Source organism: Monodelphis domestica, chromosome 5, assembly GCF_027887165.1.
Source record: "Monodelphis domestica isolate mMonDom1 chromosome 5, mMonDom1.pri, whole genome shotgun sequence".
Taxonomy (NCBI): domain Eukaryota; kingdom Metazoa; phylum Chordata; class Mammalia; order Didelphimorphia; family Didelphidae; genus Monodelphis; species Monodelphis domestica.
Window position 1 is genome coordinate 193,892,906 of NC_077231.1, and position 15,122 is coordinate 193,908,027.

Sequence of the window (15,122 nt, forward strand, 5' to 3'; positions counted from 1 at the left end):
AATTTGAATGGGTTTTTTTTTTTCAAACTCTTGCTTCTTGGGATAATGAGATATGCAAGTAAATTCGTTGTTTAATGTAGGATTTCCTTTTTTTCATTTCATCCTAAATTTAAATCTTTTAAGTTTGAAGATTATTTGTTGGATCTAGATTTCTGGGATTTAGTATAGGGTACTCTGAGCACAATTAAGAGTTCAATAAAAAAAATCTGTTGATTTGTTGATTGTTTACTCAAGGAATGAATCTGTGTTTGCTATTATTTTTGCTATTTGCTATTTGCTAATTGCTATTAATACACTTAATCATATTTTTTAAACCTTGTTCATATCTCCTCTGCCTTTTTATAGGAATATTTGCTCAGAAAGTTTCTGATTTGTAGAAAATATTGCTCATTTGGAAAACCAGAGAATTGTAACATCACCATGTCCAACAAAGGGTTTATACTAATAAACTTGCAAGTAATAATGAAATAAGTACTAGTACAAATGTGGTAAAATGTTGGGATTTGTGACAATTGTATGTATTGTTCTTGCATATATTTTCATAATTCCACACGATGTTTTTCCTGTCTCAGCATCCTACAAAACTCTTTGGGAATACAATACTTGTGATGGAGAAACACCATTAACTCTAGCAATCAATTCTGGTCTGGTGGAAAATGTAAGAACTCTGCTGGAAAAGGGAGTGTGGCCTGACACCAAAAACCTCAAAGGAGAAACTCCTCTTCTACTTGGTAATGGCTTCTTTTAGGCGCTGGACAAATACATAGGTGCTTAAATAACTTTTGGTTAATTGCTAAAGAAATCTATGTGATGTTCATGGTCTCTACTAGAATATGTTCACCCAGTAACCAGAGCTCTAAATGTCTCTACTGTAAATTCTGTGGAAGAGGGCCAGGGTAGGAGGGAATTTGGGAAGATATGGAAAGGGAGTGAGATGGAGAGGAAAGGGAAGACACAGGGCAGGGTAGTGATAGTGGTGACAGGATAATCTCTTCAGGAAGAAGGTGGGTTGGGTAACTCTGGGGCATCACAAAAGGGGTACCATATTGAGTATCCACTTTGAAGTGGAAGGCCAGGGTCAGTTGCAAGGCATATAGTCAGATGACTCCAATATAAGAAACAGAGATGGTATTTAAATGGGGAAGAGCACACCCCCCATGAGAGTACCCCAAGGCAGAGCCCTGTTTCCCCCATACTAACTATGGTTTGACTGGTATCTATCGCTTCCCAAAACCCATCTTCTTCCCTCCTTGTGCCAGTGCCTTTTGATGACTAGCTACCCTCCATCTTGTTCTGATAGTTCTTCCTGTGTATGGGTTGGGTGGATTTATGCTTGGAGGTAGATAGGCAAAGTTTACTTTGTAACTTACTCTCTAATTTATCATTAATTTATTATTATGTGACTTACTTCAGTTGCCAAGATGAAAGGGGCTGGATTTACTGAATCTGACCAAGAAGTAGGGAATAAAGCTAGGATTCCTTGCCCAGTAAAATCATGTCTAGGCTTTAGATACCTTTCTTTGGAATAAATGAGCTCTTTATCATGTATGGAGGTCTGACATCCTGTAACTTAGCACTAAGTCTCTATCCTTAGACTCCTTTATATCTTTTTCTCTACTGTCCCTTTCTAATCTTATCCAAATCTATAACTTCTTTTTGGAGTGAGATATGAGTTTGAATTTCATGGTCTTCCTCTTATAACCCATATGACCTTGGGGAAAATCATATCTTCTCTGGGCACCAGTGTCCTCAACTATAGAATAAATGGAGTTGGACTGAATGACCTCTAAAGTTCCTTCAACTCTCAATCTTTGATCATATGATCATCTCTTCAAGGTTAGCTCACAAATCTAAATATCTACACCTAGCCTATCTTCAGACTCCAGTCTTACACACACACACCAAGATACAAACACACACACACACACACACACACACACACAACTTCTCACAATTATTTCTTAGCTTACTTAATTTTGTGCTCTTTAGACCCTTTTCAACACCTTCTTTTAGGAATTGTATTATTCAGTCCATTTAAAAACATGAGCTACACATACCAAAACTAAAGGCTATAAACCCCTTTCTCTAGTTCTCAATGTAGTTTTTGTATCTAAAGGGGCAAATAACTTTTATCTACTACTCTGCTCTAATGACTTTAGCAGCTATGTGGCACAATGGATAGAGTGTCAGGTCTGGATCAGGAACTCTTTTTCATGGGTTCTAATCTGACCTTAGATAATTTACTAGCTGTGTAAAGCTGAGCAAGTCACTTGAACCTGTTTGTCTCCATTTCCTCTTTTGTAAAATGAACTGGAGAAGGAAATGGCAAACCACTCCAGTGGTTCTGCCAAGAAAATCCCAAATGGAGTCAAGAAGAATCAGAAACAATTGAACAACGATGACTCTACACTTTTTGTTATATTTGAGGAAAGGGAATCTTACTAAAGGCCTTATGGGAATATATTGCATGAATCTCTTTTTTCCCCAGCCCTTAAAACACACACACACACACACACACACACACACACACACACACACACACACATGCTTTAAGGGAATAATTTTCAGGACAGGAACAGATAATATTAAGAAGCTTTAGTTAGCTTAAGTAGGAAGGTATAGTAGGTATAATGAGTTGGTAAAGAATATTTATTTAAGCCATTTTTCTAGATTCTAGATTGTTTCTCCAGAGGAGAGTGAGAAACTAATTTATTTTTCAGTGTAGGGGAATTTTTGTCCCTGTTTGCCTGGGTAGGAGAGCATTGCCCCTGTGAGAATAACCTTTTCGAATCATTTCCCAGATTCTAAAGCCAGCCTTATCAACAACTGCTTGAGCTCCTAAGATGCACATGTTCCTGGCAAGAACTTAGTGTAACTAAGTTTAGGAACTGCCACTGAAGAGCGATATGGAGAATTTGGAGGGAGTCCAAAGGAGAGCAACTAAAATTGTTAAAGGTTTAAAATGAGAAAGGTCAAAGGATCTGACTTTATTTAACATAAGAAGGTAGCTAAAGAAAGATTTAAACTCTATTCATTATTTAAATGAAAGGGATTTATATTGTCTTCTGTACTTAGTAAACGTTCTCAAAGGGCTGCTGTTATGTATTCCATAAAGTTGCATTGCATTTCCTGCAATTTGTACCCATTTCTCAGGAATGCTTGATAAATGTTCTCTTGTTCCCTTTGAATTTAGAATAGGCAAATTCTGATACAAATGATTAAGGCTTCTCTAAGTTAATTGCTTCTCTAAATCTTACATTTGAGATTTATAGCTCAAGGCATTAATGACAGCTTAAGCATAGCTAGCAGTATCTCTAGGTTTAGCTTAGCCTCACCAGCTCTGTGAAAAGAAAATTGGATAGTATCTGGGGGTCCAATCCTGGTTCTGCTCTTTGCTAGCTAGGTCTATGACTGTGGACAACAGTTATTTCATCTGTAGATTGAGCAGATCAGACAGCCTAGATGAACTGCCTGTTGGATATATCTCCCACTGAGTATGCTCATGGAACTTTAAACTCAACAGTTTTGAAGTGAACTCTTCATTTTCCCATTTAAACATGCTCTTCGTTTAAGCTCTCTTTTTTCTATTGTTGGTACCACCATTGTTTCAATTATCCAGATTCATAACCTAATTTTTTACTTTTTTACCCCATTCCCCATATATCCAATCATTTATCAAGTCATGTTATTTCCACATCTTTCACTAGAACTCCCATCATTCAGGTCTTTATCATCACTTATCTCCTATTGGTCTCCATGCTTGTAGTTTCCTCTACAGTCTATCCTTTACACAGCTGCCAAAGTAATCTCACCGGAATACAAATCTGACCCTGTTAGTAAACAGTGTCCTGCTCCTAAACTTTCAGAAGCTCCTTATCACTTGCAGGATAAAATACAAATGCATCTGCCTGGCCTAAATCTGACTCCAACCTACTCTTAGAATCTTATTTCACCAAGGCTTCATGATGTAAAACAGCCAGCCACCTCCAGAGGAAAAACTGATGGAGTCTGATTGCAAACGGAGACATGCTATATTTCACTTTATTTCTTCACTTTTCTTTTGTTTGTTTACATTCTCTTTCACAAAATGGTTAATATAGAAAGATGCTGACACTATTACACATGTAAAATCTATATCAGATTGCTTGCCTTTCCAGAGCAGGAAAAGAAAAGGAGGAAGGGTAAGAATCTGGCTCAAATTTAAAAAAAAACATGAAGATAAAAATTGTTTTTCCATGTAATCAAGGAAAGGAAGAAAGGTAATTAAAAAAATAATCTTATTTCATATTATGTTGTCTCATAGATACTATATTCCAGCCAAACTAGATAATTAGGTATTCCATGAACTCAACATCTCACTAGCCATGATATCATGCTGACTTCTTTCATGAAATATATTTCTTTATCATCTGTTTTCCTGATTGTTTATTTTTCTTCAAAAAAAGATAAAGATGATAGGTGATAAATATTTCCTTCATATACTCTTCCCCAGTCTTCCCAGGTAAAATTATTCTTCCTTTCCTCAAGTATTCTTAAAATATTTTATTATGAACTTAAACATCAGAAAAGAGCATTTCCATACATACACTAATAGACAATAAGAATATTCTTTATGAAACTGTAAGTCTCCATTTCATAACACTTGCCTGTAAAAAGCATATATTACATATCTGTGCAAAATATGGGTGCATCTATCATATGTAGATCTACATATGATACACACAGCCATAAAAGGCACTGTTAAGCTTGGAAAACAAGGATGAAAAATGGTATAGTACTTGCCCTTATGCAAAAGGGTACAGAAAAAATATATTCTTTTTTTTTAACTGTTACCTTCTGTCTTAAAATTGATACAAGTATTGGTTCCAAGGTAGAAGAGTGGTAAGGCTAGACACTTGGGATTAAGGGACTTATCCAGGGTCATATAGCTCCAGGTCTGACTCTCTGCCTACTATGCCACCTAACTGCTCCAAAATGTGTTCTTAAATATATAATATGAAAGCAAAAAAAAAAATCCAAAGAATGTATCATAAAAATTTTAGGGTAAGAAGAAATCATTTTAGGTTAAAAGGATCAGGGAAAATGTCAAAGGAGAGGTTGCTAGTTTCTTTGAAGAAAAAAATTCAACTGGTACAGATAAGGAAGGAAACAAAATGCATTGGGCATGATCCATGTAAAAAGGGCAGAAGCAGAAAAGGTCAGGATGAGAGTGGTCTAGTTTGGTTGGATATATGAAGTATAAAACTCAGCAGGAAAGGTAGTTTGGACCCAGATTCTGCAGGGCCTTAAATGCCAGGCAAAGAGATTTCTAATCTTACAAACATCATCCATCAGTAAACATTTATTAAATGTCTACTTCTTGCCAAGAACAATGTTAAGTGCTGGGGTTACAGAGAAAGGCAAAAGGCAATCCTTACTCTCCTGGAACTCACAGTCTAATGGGGTTGACAACATGCAAACAAATACATAAAAACAAGATATAGACAAGATAAAGGGCTTTTGAACAGGAAGAGTGATGTGATCAGACCTGTGCGTTAGAAAAATTAATTTGATGGTTATCTGAGATTGGAGTGAACAAAGACTGGAAGCAATAAGACTACAAACAAAATACTCTTTTTCCTGGCATGAAAAGTTCACTCTTTTAAGCCTCAGAAAATCACAGAAGTCACACACTAGGATTAAGGACTGGAAACCTTGATGCCATCATTAGACATGTTCATATGTTAAAAAACAGGCCAGTACCAACCTTACTTCATAGCATGCAAATGATTTACTCCGACTACTTTCTCTGTAGAACACTAGTAACTAGTCTAAAATCCCAGAATGCTGGTGCTCATGTTACATAACTTGTGGGTCATTTCTACCTCTTGGGGAACAATTTGTCAGATGTATTAATGAATACTTATCTAGTATATGTGTAGACTGGAGAAAAATATATATTAGTATATAAATACCTATATAGAATATAAATTAAAAATATTAATATATATACATATATATTCCTTGTATATATTGATTCTCTTTGGTCAGTTCCTGGGCTCTTTTATGATTAAAATTATCTCAAGACTGATTTTGGGGTAAGAATATCAATTTATTGATTATGTCAGTCTATTGATTAGGCCAGGATCATAAACCAATAAAATGACATAGGTCAATAGCTTTCTGAGCTCATTCTAATATCTCAAGGCATCTCTAATCAGTAAATAGCTGATTAAGAGGTGATCCATCAAACTATCCACCCCTCCCCATTTCTATGTCATGAGGAACACATGCATAGGAGGAAAAAAAAAACACCTTTTCTCCTTCATGTATTAACCAAATTAGTTAAAAGGGTAAACATTCTTTGGGATTCTGAAGGACAAAGAAAATGCAAAAATCAACAGACTTCTCTGACCCAGGAATACACAGGAATTCCCTTTAATATATAGGAATTGGGGGCTTTCTATTCCAGGGCCCAGATGTAAGAATTAATAGAGTATATGAAAAATAAATTCTCACAGCTCTCATAGCAAGAACTTTAATTACTGACACGTAGGTTCATTGTGAAGGCAATTCCACAAGAGGAAATCCTTAAAATGTCTGAGCAAAGGTAGCAGCAGTAACATAAATGGATTTTTTCCCCAGGTGTTTATGGTGTATCATCAGTAGTCATTGAGATTTTTAAAGTTCCAGAATGTTTATTAAAGCTTAAGCTTAAAATCTCACCCAATATTTGGTGGTTTTATTCAGAACATATTTCATTTTGCAAAACAAAGCCATAAAATCTTAGCATAAACTCAAGGGGGAGAAATAATGTTCATGTGCAAATCTTGCAGTTTCCCCTGTGAGTACTAAAGTTGTGGGGCTCCACTGACATGCTCTGTGAAAAACTTAATCTTCCTTAAGTCTTTGAAGGAAAAACCTAACAGCCTAGGGCAGCTGGGTGGCTCAGTGGATTCAGAACCTAAATTAGAGACAGGACAATCCTAGGTTCAAATCTGACCTCAGACACTTCCTAGCTGTGTGACCCTGGGCAAGTCACTTAACCCTCAATGCTTAGCCCTTACTGCTCTTCTGCCTTGGAACCAATTCACAGTATTGATTCTAAGATGGTAGGTAAGGGTTTAAAAAAAAAAAAAACAGCCACCTTGTGTGGTTGCTCATAGAATCAAAGAGCTTAGTGATAGTAGAGACCATTGAGTTCATCTCAAATCTGAGAAATAATCCCTTTTAAAACAATGCCATCAAGTGATCATCCAGCCTTTTCTTCTGTTTGTAGTTTTGAGTATACAAAATAGGTTAAAATATTAGCGATCAATTAAATTCTATATCAATTCTTTTTTATATTTTCAAGCTATAAGAAAAGGTTCCTATGACATGGTATCTCTTCTGATTAAACATAACACTAGTCTTGACCTGCCCTGTATCAAAAGATGGTCCGCGATGCATGAGGCAGCCAAACAAGGACGCAAGGATATTATTGCTCTGCTTCTAAAGAATGGAGGAAATGTCCACCTGCGGGATGGATTCGGAATTACACCTTTGGGTGTTGCTGCTGAATATGGTCACTGTGATGTGTTAGAATATCTCATCCACAAAGGTACATAGAAAATAATTGGACCAGCAAAAGCTCTCTGTTATCAGCACTTGACAGTGTCTTGTAAATGCCATACACTTGTCAAATGACAGTGTCATAAGTTATTAGTAGATACATGAATGAGGAAAGTTGAGATTTACCACTTATTTTTTCATGGGATATTGTAGACTCTTTCTGGTGAACATATGGAATGTCATGGATTAGAGTCATTCATTCAGGATGGCCAGATAAGGACAGGCTGCCATCTACATCACTGGATAGAAAATGCACATCGAGAAGCTAGATCTATTAGAATACCGGCATACTATAGGCTATTTCAGTATTATTCTTAAGAGGGGGGTAGTAGGATTGACAAGATCACTTCTAAGATTCTTTCCAACACCATAAGTGTATCAGATTTAAAATATATATATTTTACCCAACTATACCTTAGTGACTTTAAGATCTATCCTTTTTTTTAAGGTTAATATCTATAAAATAAGGAAAATTGAAAATAGGTCATTTTTAAGAGACGGAGAATTTTTGCCAATTTTATACAGACATCTTCATGACAAATGTCTCATCCTAGGTGGTGATGTTTTTGCTTTGGCGGATGATGGGGCATCTGTGTTGTTTGAGGCAGCAGGAGGAGGTAATCCTGACTGTATTTCTCTTTTGTTGGAATATGGAGGAAGTGGAAATGTGCCTAACAGATCAGGACACCTCCCTATTCACCGAGCTGCCTATGAAGGACACTACCTGTGAGTAAGAAAGGCCCGGAGGACACATTTAGAAGTTGGACTGGTTCTCTCCTGAAGATCTCTTTATTTCTTGATTAGCGAAAAGCTAAGGGAGCCTTTTCTGAATTTTTTGCTGGTAGGCTCAAAGTTTAAACTTTTAAAGATGACTTCACTACAAAGGGTCATCACAGAGCTAGAAAAAGATTAACCCCATGTCCTTTAACTCCACTCTACCAAGGTTTCCCACAATGCCGTGTGTTTATTTTTCAAAGTGCTGATTTTTTATAGCACAGTGGCCAATCCACACTAGAAGTAATATGTAATAAAGAAGGTTAGGTTGAAATGTTCCATTTTTATAGACTTAACCATCCATAATCTGTACAAATAGTTGGAGGGATTTTTATCACTTAATGTGTCATTAACCTTTATTGCAAACAGTAAAAGACTGGTATTACCAACAGTAACCACCCACCATGTGATAGCTGTTGAATACTTCTCAAAGATTCAAAAAGCCAAGTTAACAAAGCCATTGGGCTACAGATTGCTAGTCACGTTGTACCTCAGAACTTCAAAGAAAGGTAATTTCATCAGTGTGGAAACTGTCTCTACTAAAAGAGATGCCAAGCCCTCCATGCCTCAGCAGACAGTTTTTGCAAGTTTTCATAGTCGAAAATTGTATTATTGTAATTCTTTAGCCAGGTGATGGTCTCTCCAAAGTTAGCTAGGCTGATCATAGGGCAACCAGCATACAGTCCATCACTGAGTTTATACTTAAAACCTTCCTACCTTGATAGAACCTCCCCGAGTTTATGTTCTGCTTACAAAGCCCTCAAGACTCCAGGAATATGTCCACACTATGCTGAGATTTGAGGGTTAAATTCACAGTACAACATAAATGAGATTAAATGAGATGCTGTTTGCTTTTACTTGGATTTAATCCCAGTGTCCATAAATTCACACATGATATCTCTGAATTTGATGCCACAAGAAACCAAATTATCCCTCATTATGTCACTCATGCATGATTTAGCTAAGCAGATAGTGAAGTGTGAAAGATTCACAACCATTTATTTCCTGCTTTAGAAATTTCTTTTTCATTGTTGTTCAGTTGTTTCAGTCATGTCCAGCTCTTCATGATCCCACTTAGGGTTTTCTTGGAGTGATCTGCCATTTCCTTGTCCAGCTCATTTTACAAGTGAGGAAACTGAGGCAACCAGGGTTAAATGTCTTGCCCAGGGTCACAGAACTGGTAAATATTTGTCTGAGGCTAAATTTGAACCCCAAGCCTGGTACTCTATCCTCTATCCACTGTGTCACCTAGCAGCCCTGCACCGTATGATAAGTGATCATGATTGATTTGATAGAAATTACTGTGAAAAAGCAAAGTCTTTCCTTTTTGGTCAAACCATTTGTTGGTTAGTAATTTATTATAAAACACATAAATGCTGGGAATACATATCCATTACATTATTTTTCAGAGGTTTCTCGTGTTGTTTGATGTAATAAAGTGAAATGTTATTTTTAAGAATAGTTTTTTTTATTTTTATTTATATTTTTGTGAGAAATTTATTTTAAATTATAAATAATAAAGCATTATGTGGTAACTAAACTCGACCTTCCTTTTTCTAATCATAAAGGACTTCTTAGTTGCTTACACTCATAACACTTATTGTTCAACTTAGAAATTTTGGGGAGATCCAGACCTATAACTTCGTTGGGCTGGGAAATTCCCTCAAATGAAAACTTCCTCTATTCATGCAACTCAGCAATTCTCTCTAATTTGTAATCTTAGAGAGTTGACTGATCTTGAGTGAGGTTAAGTGACTTACTCATGACCCCACAGCCAGCTTGTATTAAGAGACAGGATGTGAAGCCAAGCCTTCAAAGGCTGCTGTCTCCACGGCCAGTACTATGCTGTTTCTCGTAGCCTAAAATAAGTGCTGATTATTCAGAGAAACTTGGAAGAGCCTCTAAGGAACTAAGAATCCAAGACCAAAAATAAATTGGGGACATTTTAGAATAGGAAGATAAAAAGCTAATAATTATTAGGAAGACTATACAAAGGGGTTAAAATGTTTTGTATCAAAATAAGTTTAGAACGGGGAAAAAAGAGCTGGCCAAAGCTGAGTGAGCTTATGAGGAAATATTTTTTTCAGTCTATACAGTATGAATATTTAATGCTTTTTTTCCCCTTCCAGGGCTTTGAAATACCTTATCCCAGTAACATCCAAAAATGCAATACAAAAAAGTGGGTTAACTCCCATTCATTCAGCAGCTGAAGGCCAAAATGTTCAGTGTCTGGAATTACTCATTGAAAATGATTTTGACGTTAATTCTCTCCTGGCCGATCACATTTCTGAGAACTATGATGACGGAAGGAAGACTGCACTGTATTTTGCCGTTTCCAATAATGACATTCTCTGCACAGAGGTTCTGTTGGCTGCAGGTGCAGACCCAAACCAAGATCCCCTGAACTGTCTCCTTGTAGCAGTGAGAGCTGGCAATCACGAAATCGTCAGATTGCTTCTCTCCCATGGAGCAAATGTCAATTGTTACTTCATGCATGTGAATGATACCAGATTCCCTAGTGCCATTCAATATGCTTTGAATGATGAGGCAATGCTTAGACTGTTACTGAATAATGGCTACCAAGTGGAGATGTGCTTTGATTGCATGCATGGCGATATCTTTGGAAATTCCTTTGTGTGGTCTGAGATTGAAGAAGATGTTCTACCAGGATGGACATCTTGTGTAATAAAAGATAACCCGGTAAGTTGCTTTTTATCCTCTTCAAGTTTTCTCATACTCTTCCCTTACTTATCAGCTTTGCAATATTGTATAGATATGGAGAGCTTGCACATATATAAATTAAGAAAACAATAGTTCTGGTGGCATTTCTATAATAATATATAAAATAGATGACATAAAATTCCAATTTACCTTTTGAATTAGAGATGGATCAAACTGAGTGCAGAAGAATTGGAAAATATCTAAAAACATGGGCTGCAAATTACTGGATGAAAGATTGATGAAAAGTAGAAGCAAACATTTTTTCTACCAGTGATTACTGAACAAGATAATTTCAAACCAAGTTGTATTTCTCTGGGTTGATAGTTTTAGGAAAATAAGAAAATATTTTCCAGTTATTTTGATTTTATCACAAGGGAGATTCTACAACTATACTTAGAGATGAAAAAAACCCATTTCTTGGAACTTTTGTTTTCTACAAAAGAGAGGGAATATTTTTGAGTAACTTCATTATAAATAAGTTGCTATGACTATACATAGTGATTTAAAATGATTAATATGTATAATTTTAAAATTCTTTCAGTTCTGTGAATTCATTACAGTTCCTTGGATGAAGCACTTGGTGGGTCGTGTCATTCGTATTTTAATAGATTATATGGATTATGTCCCACTGTGTGATAAGCTGAAGTCTATGCTAGAAGTACAGAGAGAATGGCCAGAAATACGTCAAATATTAGGTAAAAATTAAAATTCATAATTAAATTAAGATTTTTTATATTTTAACTCAATTCTGACTTACTATTATAGCTTCTTAATAGTTCATTTCTTTAGCTTTGAAATTTTAACCATTTTAAAGCATGTTCCTGTGCTCTTTTATTGTTTTAATATTTCACTTGATATGAGGTCAGTTTCATTGTTTCTCTGAAATTGTTCCAGTTGTCTGATAAATCTAGACTTCAGTTTGGGCAGTGGATAGAATCAGGAAGACCTGAGTTCAAATTTGACCTCAAACACTTACCAGCTGTGTGACCCCAGGGTAAGTGGCTTAACCCTTAGTTTCCTCATCTGTAAAATGAGTTGGAGAAGGAAATGGCAAATCATTTAGTTTCTTTGCCAAGACAACTTTAAAGTGGGTCATGAAGAGTCAGACACAATTGAAAAATAACTGAACAACAACAACAAAAGACTTCAGTTTCCTCATCTAAAAAAATGAAAGAAATTTGTACTACATGATTTCACAGTATCTTCCAACTCTAAAGTTTTTTTTATTTTATGATATATATAATAAGTTGTCTGTCTTATGTCATTTGTTTATTTATGAAGATTCTTCCTTGCCTCTGAATAAACCCCCCCAAAATAGTTTTTTTATGCCAATAATACTTTTTTTAAAAAATCCTTACCTTCCATCTTGGAATTAATACTGTTGTTTAGTTCCAAGGCAGATGAATGGTAAGGGCTAGCCAATGGAGGTTAAGTGACTTGCCCAGGGTCACACAGCTGGGAAGTGTCTGAGGCCAGAATTGAACTTAGGACCTCCCAACTCTAGGCCTGGCTCTCAATCCACTGAGCTGCCCAGCTGCCCCCCCGACAACAAACTTTTAAGATTTTAAGATGAAAACTAGCACAAAAGATAGAATTGTGATAGTAAAGTATATTTTTAAATCTCCACCAAAGATCTAGTTATAAGAAAGTAAAAGAGGGAGTAGGGTAACTAGTAAAAGGTAGAGCTCTAGGCTTGGAATCAAGAAGACTCATCTTCTCGAGTTCAAATCTGGCTTCAGATACTTGCTAGCTGGGTGATCCTGGGCAAGTCATTTATAAGTCACAGTAACTCTGTTTGCCTCAGTTTCCTCATCTATAAAACAAGCTGGAGAAGGAAATGGCAAGCCACTCCATTATTTCTGCCAAGAAAACCCCAAATGAGGTCATAAAGAATTAAATATGACTGAAATGACTAAAAAAAGAGTAGAAGAAAAAGTCTACCAATGTGAGAAGATTTACAGTAAGTTATAATTTAATTTGAGAAGTGACATTTGGCATCTTGCTTATGCATTAGTTAAGTGGAATTTAAGAAAACAACTTTAGACTTTTGAAATTTGATATTTTTAAAATGGACAGTGGAAAGATTCATTCTTAAGGGAAGCAAGTTGTATCATATTGCCAATAATGACTTGAATGCAGGAAATGGTATGAAAACCATTAAGGATGTAGATGACCAAAAAAGAGGTGGTCATGTAATGAGAGTCAAGACTGGCAGCTCACATGTTGAACTGGTATTCACAAAATAACAAAAGCACTAGATAGTAGCCATAAATTTACTGAGCAGATTCCTCTTTGGGGAATTTATAGAAAGTCATGGACAAGAATCATATCGGATGAGGGGACATGGAGGGTCACAATCTGCTTCAGTAGAAAGAATGCTCAGGCTGATGAAATCACAGGTCTGTTGAAATATTGAAGATTAAAAAATAAAAAAACTGAGATTTTTAACTTTAAGTATTCCTTGGGCTTCATAATAGGAATAAATTATTCTTAAAGATGAAATAGTCTATCTATCACAGAGCTGCTCTGTTAGTTGAGCTAAAGAAATAAAAATATGGTACCACTCCTGAAAATATGATACCATTCTGGATACCATGCCCTAACCATTTAGGAACCTGAAAATGAAAATCATAGCCTTGAGCTGAATCCAAACTTTGGGGGTATCAATACTGGCAGCAAAAATATGGGCATTGTTAAGATTTTTGTTTTAGTCACAGAGCCTGTTGCATTAAGTAAATTTAAGTTTGCATATCTATGGATTCTGGTGGCAAAGAATTTAAGTAAGTGAAGGGGATATATGTTTCTGATCATCTGGAGAACCAGCTAGAGAGAAATACCTGAAAATGTTGAAGCACCCAGTATAACACAGAGCTTTCCTTTGTGTCAGAATGAGGGTAGATTGAGTTAAGCTAACAGTTAGTCCTCTCTACTTAGAGTGACAAGATACTGTGCCCTGATGCCTAAACTAGATTAAAACACTTCTTACTTGAGTCAGTCCATTATAGGCTTTAAATGAAAGATGCAAAAACTTTAATTGATTTAGATGTTTTTAAAAGGCATTGGATTAACTGGAATGACATCATGCCAGAAGGATATCTAGATTGGTTGAGGAAACTCAGTCATCATCATTGCTATTATTCTCTGTCAATAAAATAAAATAATAACTATGATATATATGTACATATATATACGTATATATATATATTTATATTTAAAATAACAAACTAGTCAGATCCTAGAAATTCAGCCATCCTGATGCTTAAGGTATAAATCCTCTAACCAAGCCTCTGTGTGGGGAAGGGCTTCTTCCTGAGTCTTGTAATAGCCAGGGGAACTTAAAAGATGAAGGGCCCAGAGAGCAGCTGTTTAGGGACTGAGTTCTGGGTGACACTTCCCCTGTCTTCCCCTGAGTTAAGCAGTTACTAATGGAGTCAAGCAGTTCAGACTAGAGGGTCAGTCTACTCCTCACAGCTTTCCTTCTAAACTTGATGGATGGAAATTCCCCTTCTATTACATAAACTCTGAATCAATTCTGTTATAATTCAAAGAATCTAACTTATTTTGAAAGTAAGGGAAAGGGCAGAGGGAAAGAGGAAGGTCCCTGCTATCTCTTTCCTATGGCAACTTTTGAGGGCTTGACCAAAACTCTCTCCAGGGAATATGGCTTTGAGTTTCCCTAAGGAAAAATATTGTCTCTATTCCAAAGGTTGTCTTTAGCTGGGCATGAAGAATTTCATTCAGTTCAATTCAGGCAAAGGAGTTTGAGATGAGTATATCTCCCATCCAGCTCCCTAAGAGTCCTAGAGAAGAAGAACAGAAATTTCTCTCTGGCTCCAACTCTTTTGAACTTGGAACTCTCCCATCCCCCACAGGTCCTCTGAATGTTCTATTTGCCCCTCCAGAAGCATTTTCTTCAAATTTCAAATTTCCTTTGCTTTTGGCCATTCACTTATTCACAGTCTCTCCACTTTCTTTTGATCAAAAGAAGGCAACCCAGAAGCATTGTTCAGGAAGGACAAGCACCTCTGGTGGGAGAG

The 15,122-nt window shown here is 36.2% G+C and overlaps 1 protein-coding gene across 8 annotated transcripts in view; it reads left to right on the forward strand.

Moving 5' to 3' along the window:
- Positions 1 to 15,122, forward strand: part of ASB15 (ankyrin repeat and SOCS box containing 15) — a 77,527-nt gene that overhangs the window by 46,740 nt on the left and 15,665 nt on the right. For all 8 annotated transcript variants that reach the window (XM_007504234.3, XM_056799648.1, XM_007504231.3 and 5 more), the window contains exons 5-9: positions 573 to 731; positions 7,334 to 7,579; positions 8,145 to 8,316; positions 10,494 to 11,064; positions 11,627 to 11,780. In XM_007504234.3, coding sequence (XP_007504296.2) covers positions 573 to 731; positions 7,334 to 7,579; positions 8,145 to 8,316; positions 10,494 to 11,064; positions 11,627 to 11,780 — 1,302 coding nt within the window. The remainder of the gene's footprint in view (positions 1 to 572; positions 732 to 7,333; positions 7,580 to 8,144; positions 8,317 to 10,493; positions 11,065 to 11,626; positions 11,781 to 15,122) is intronic.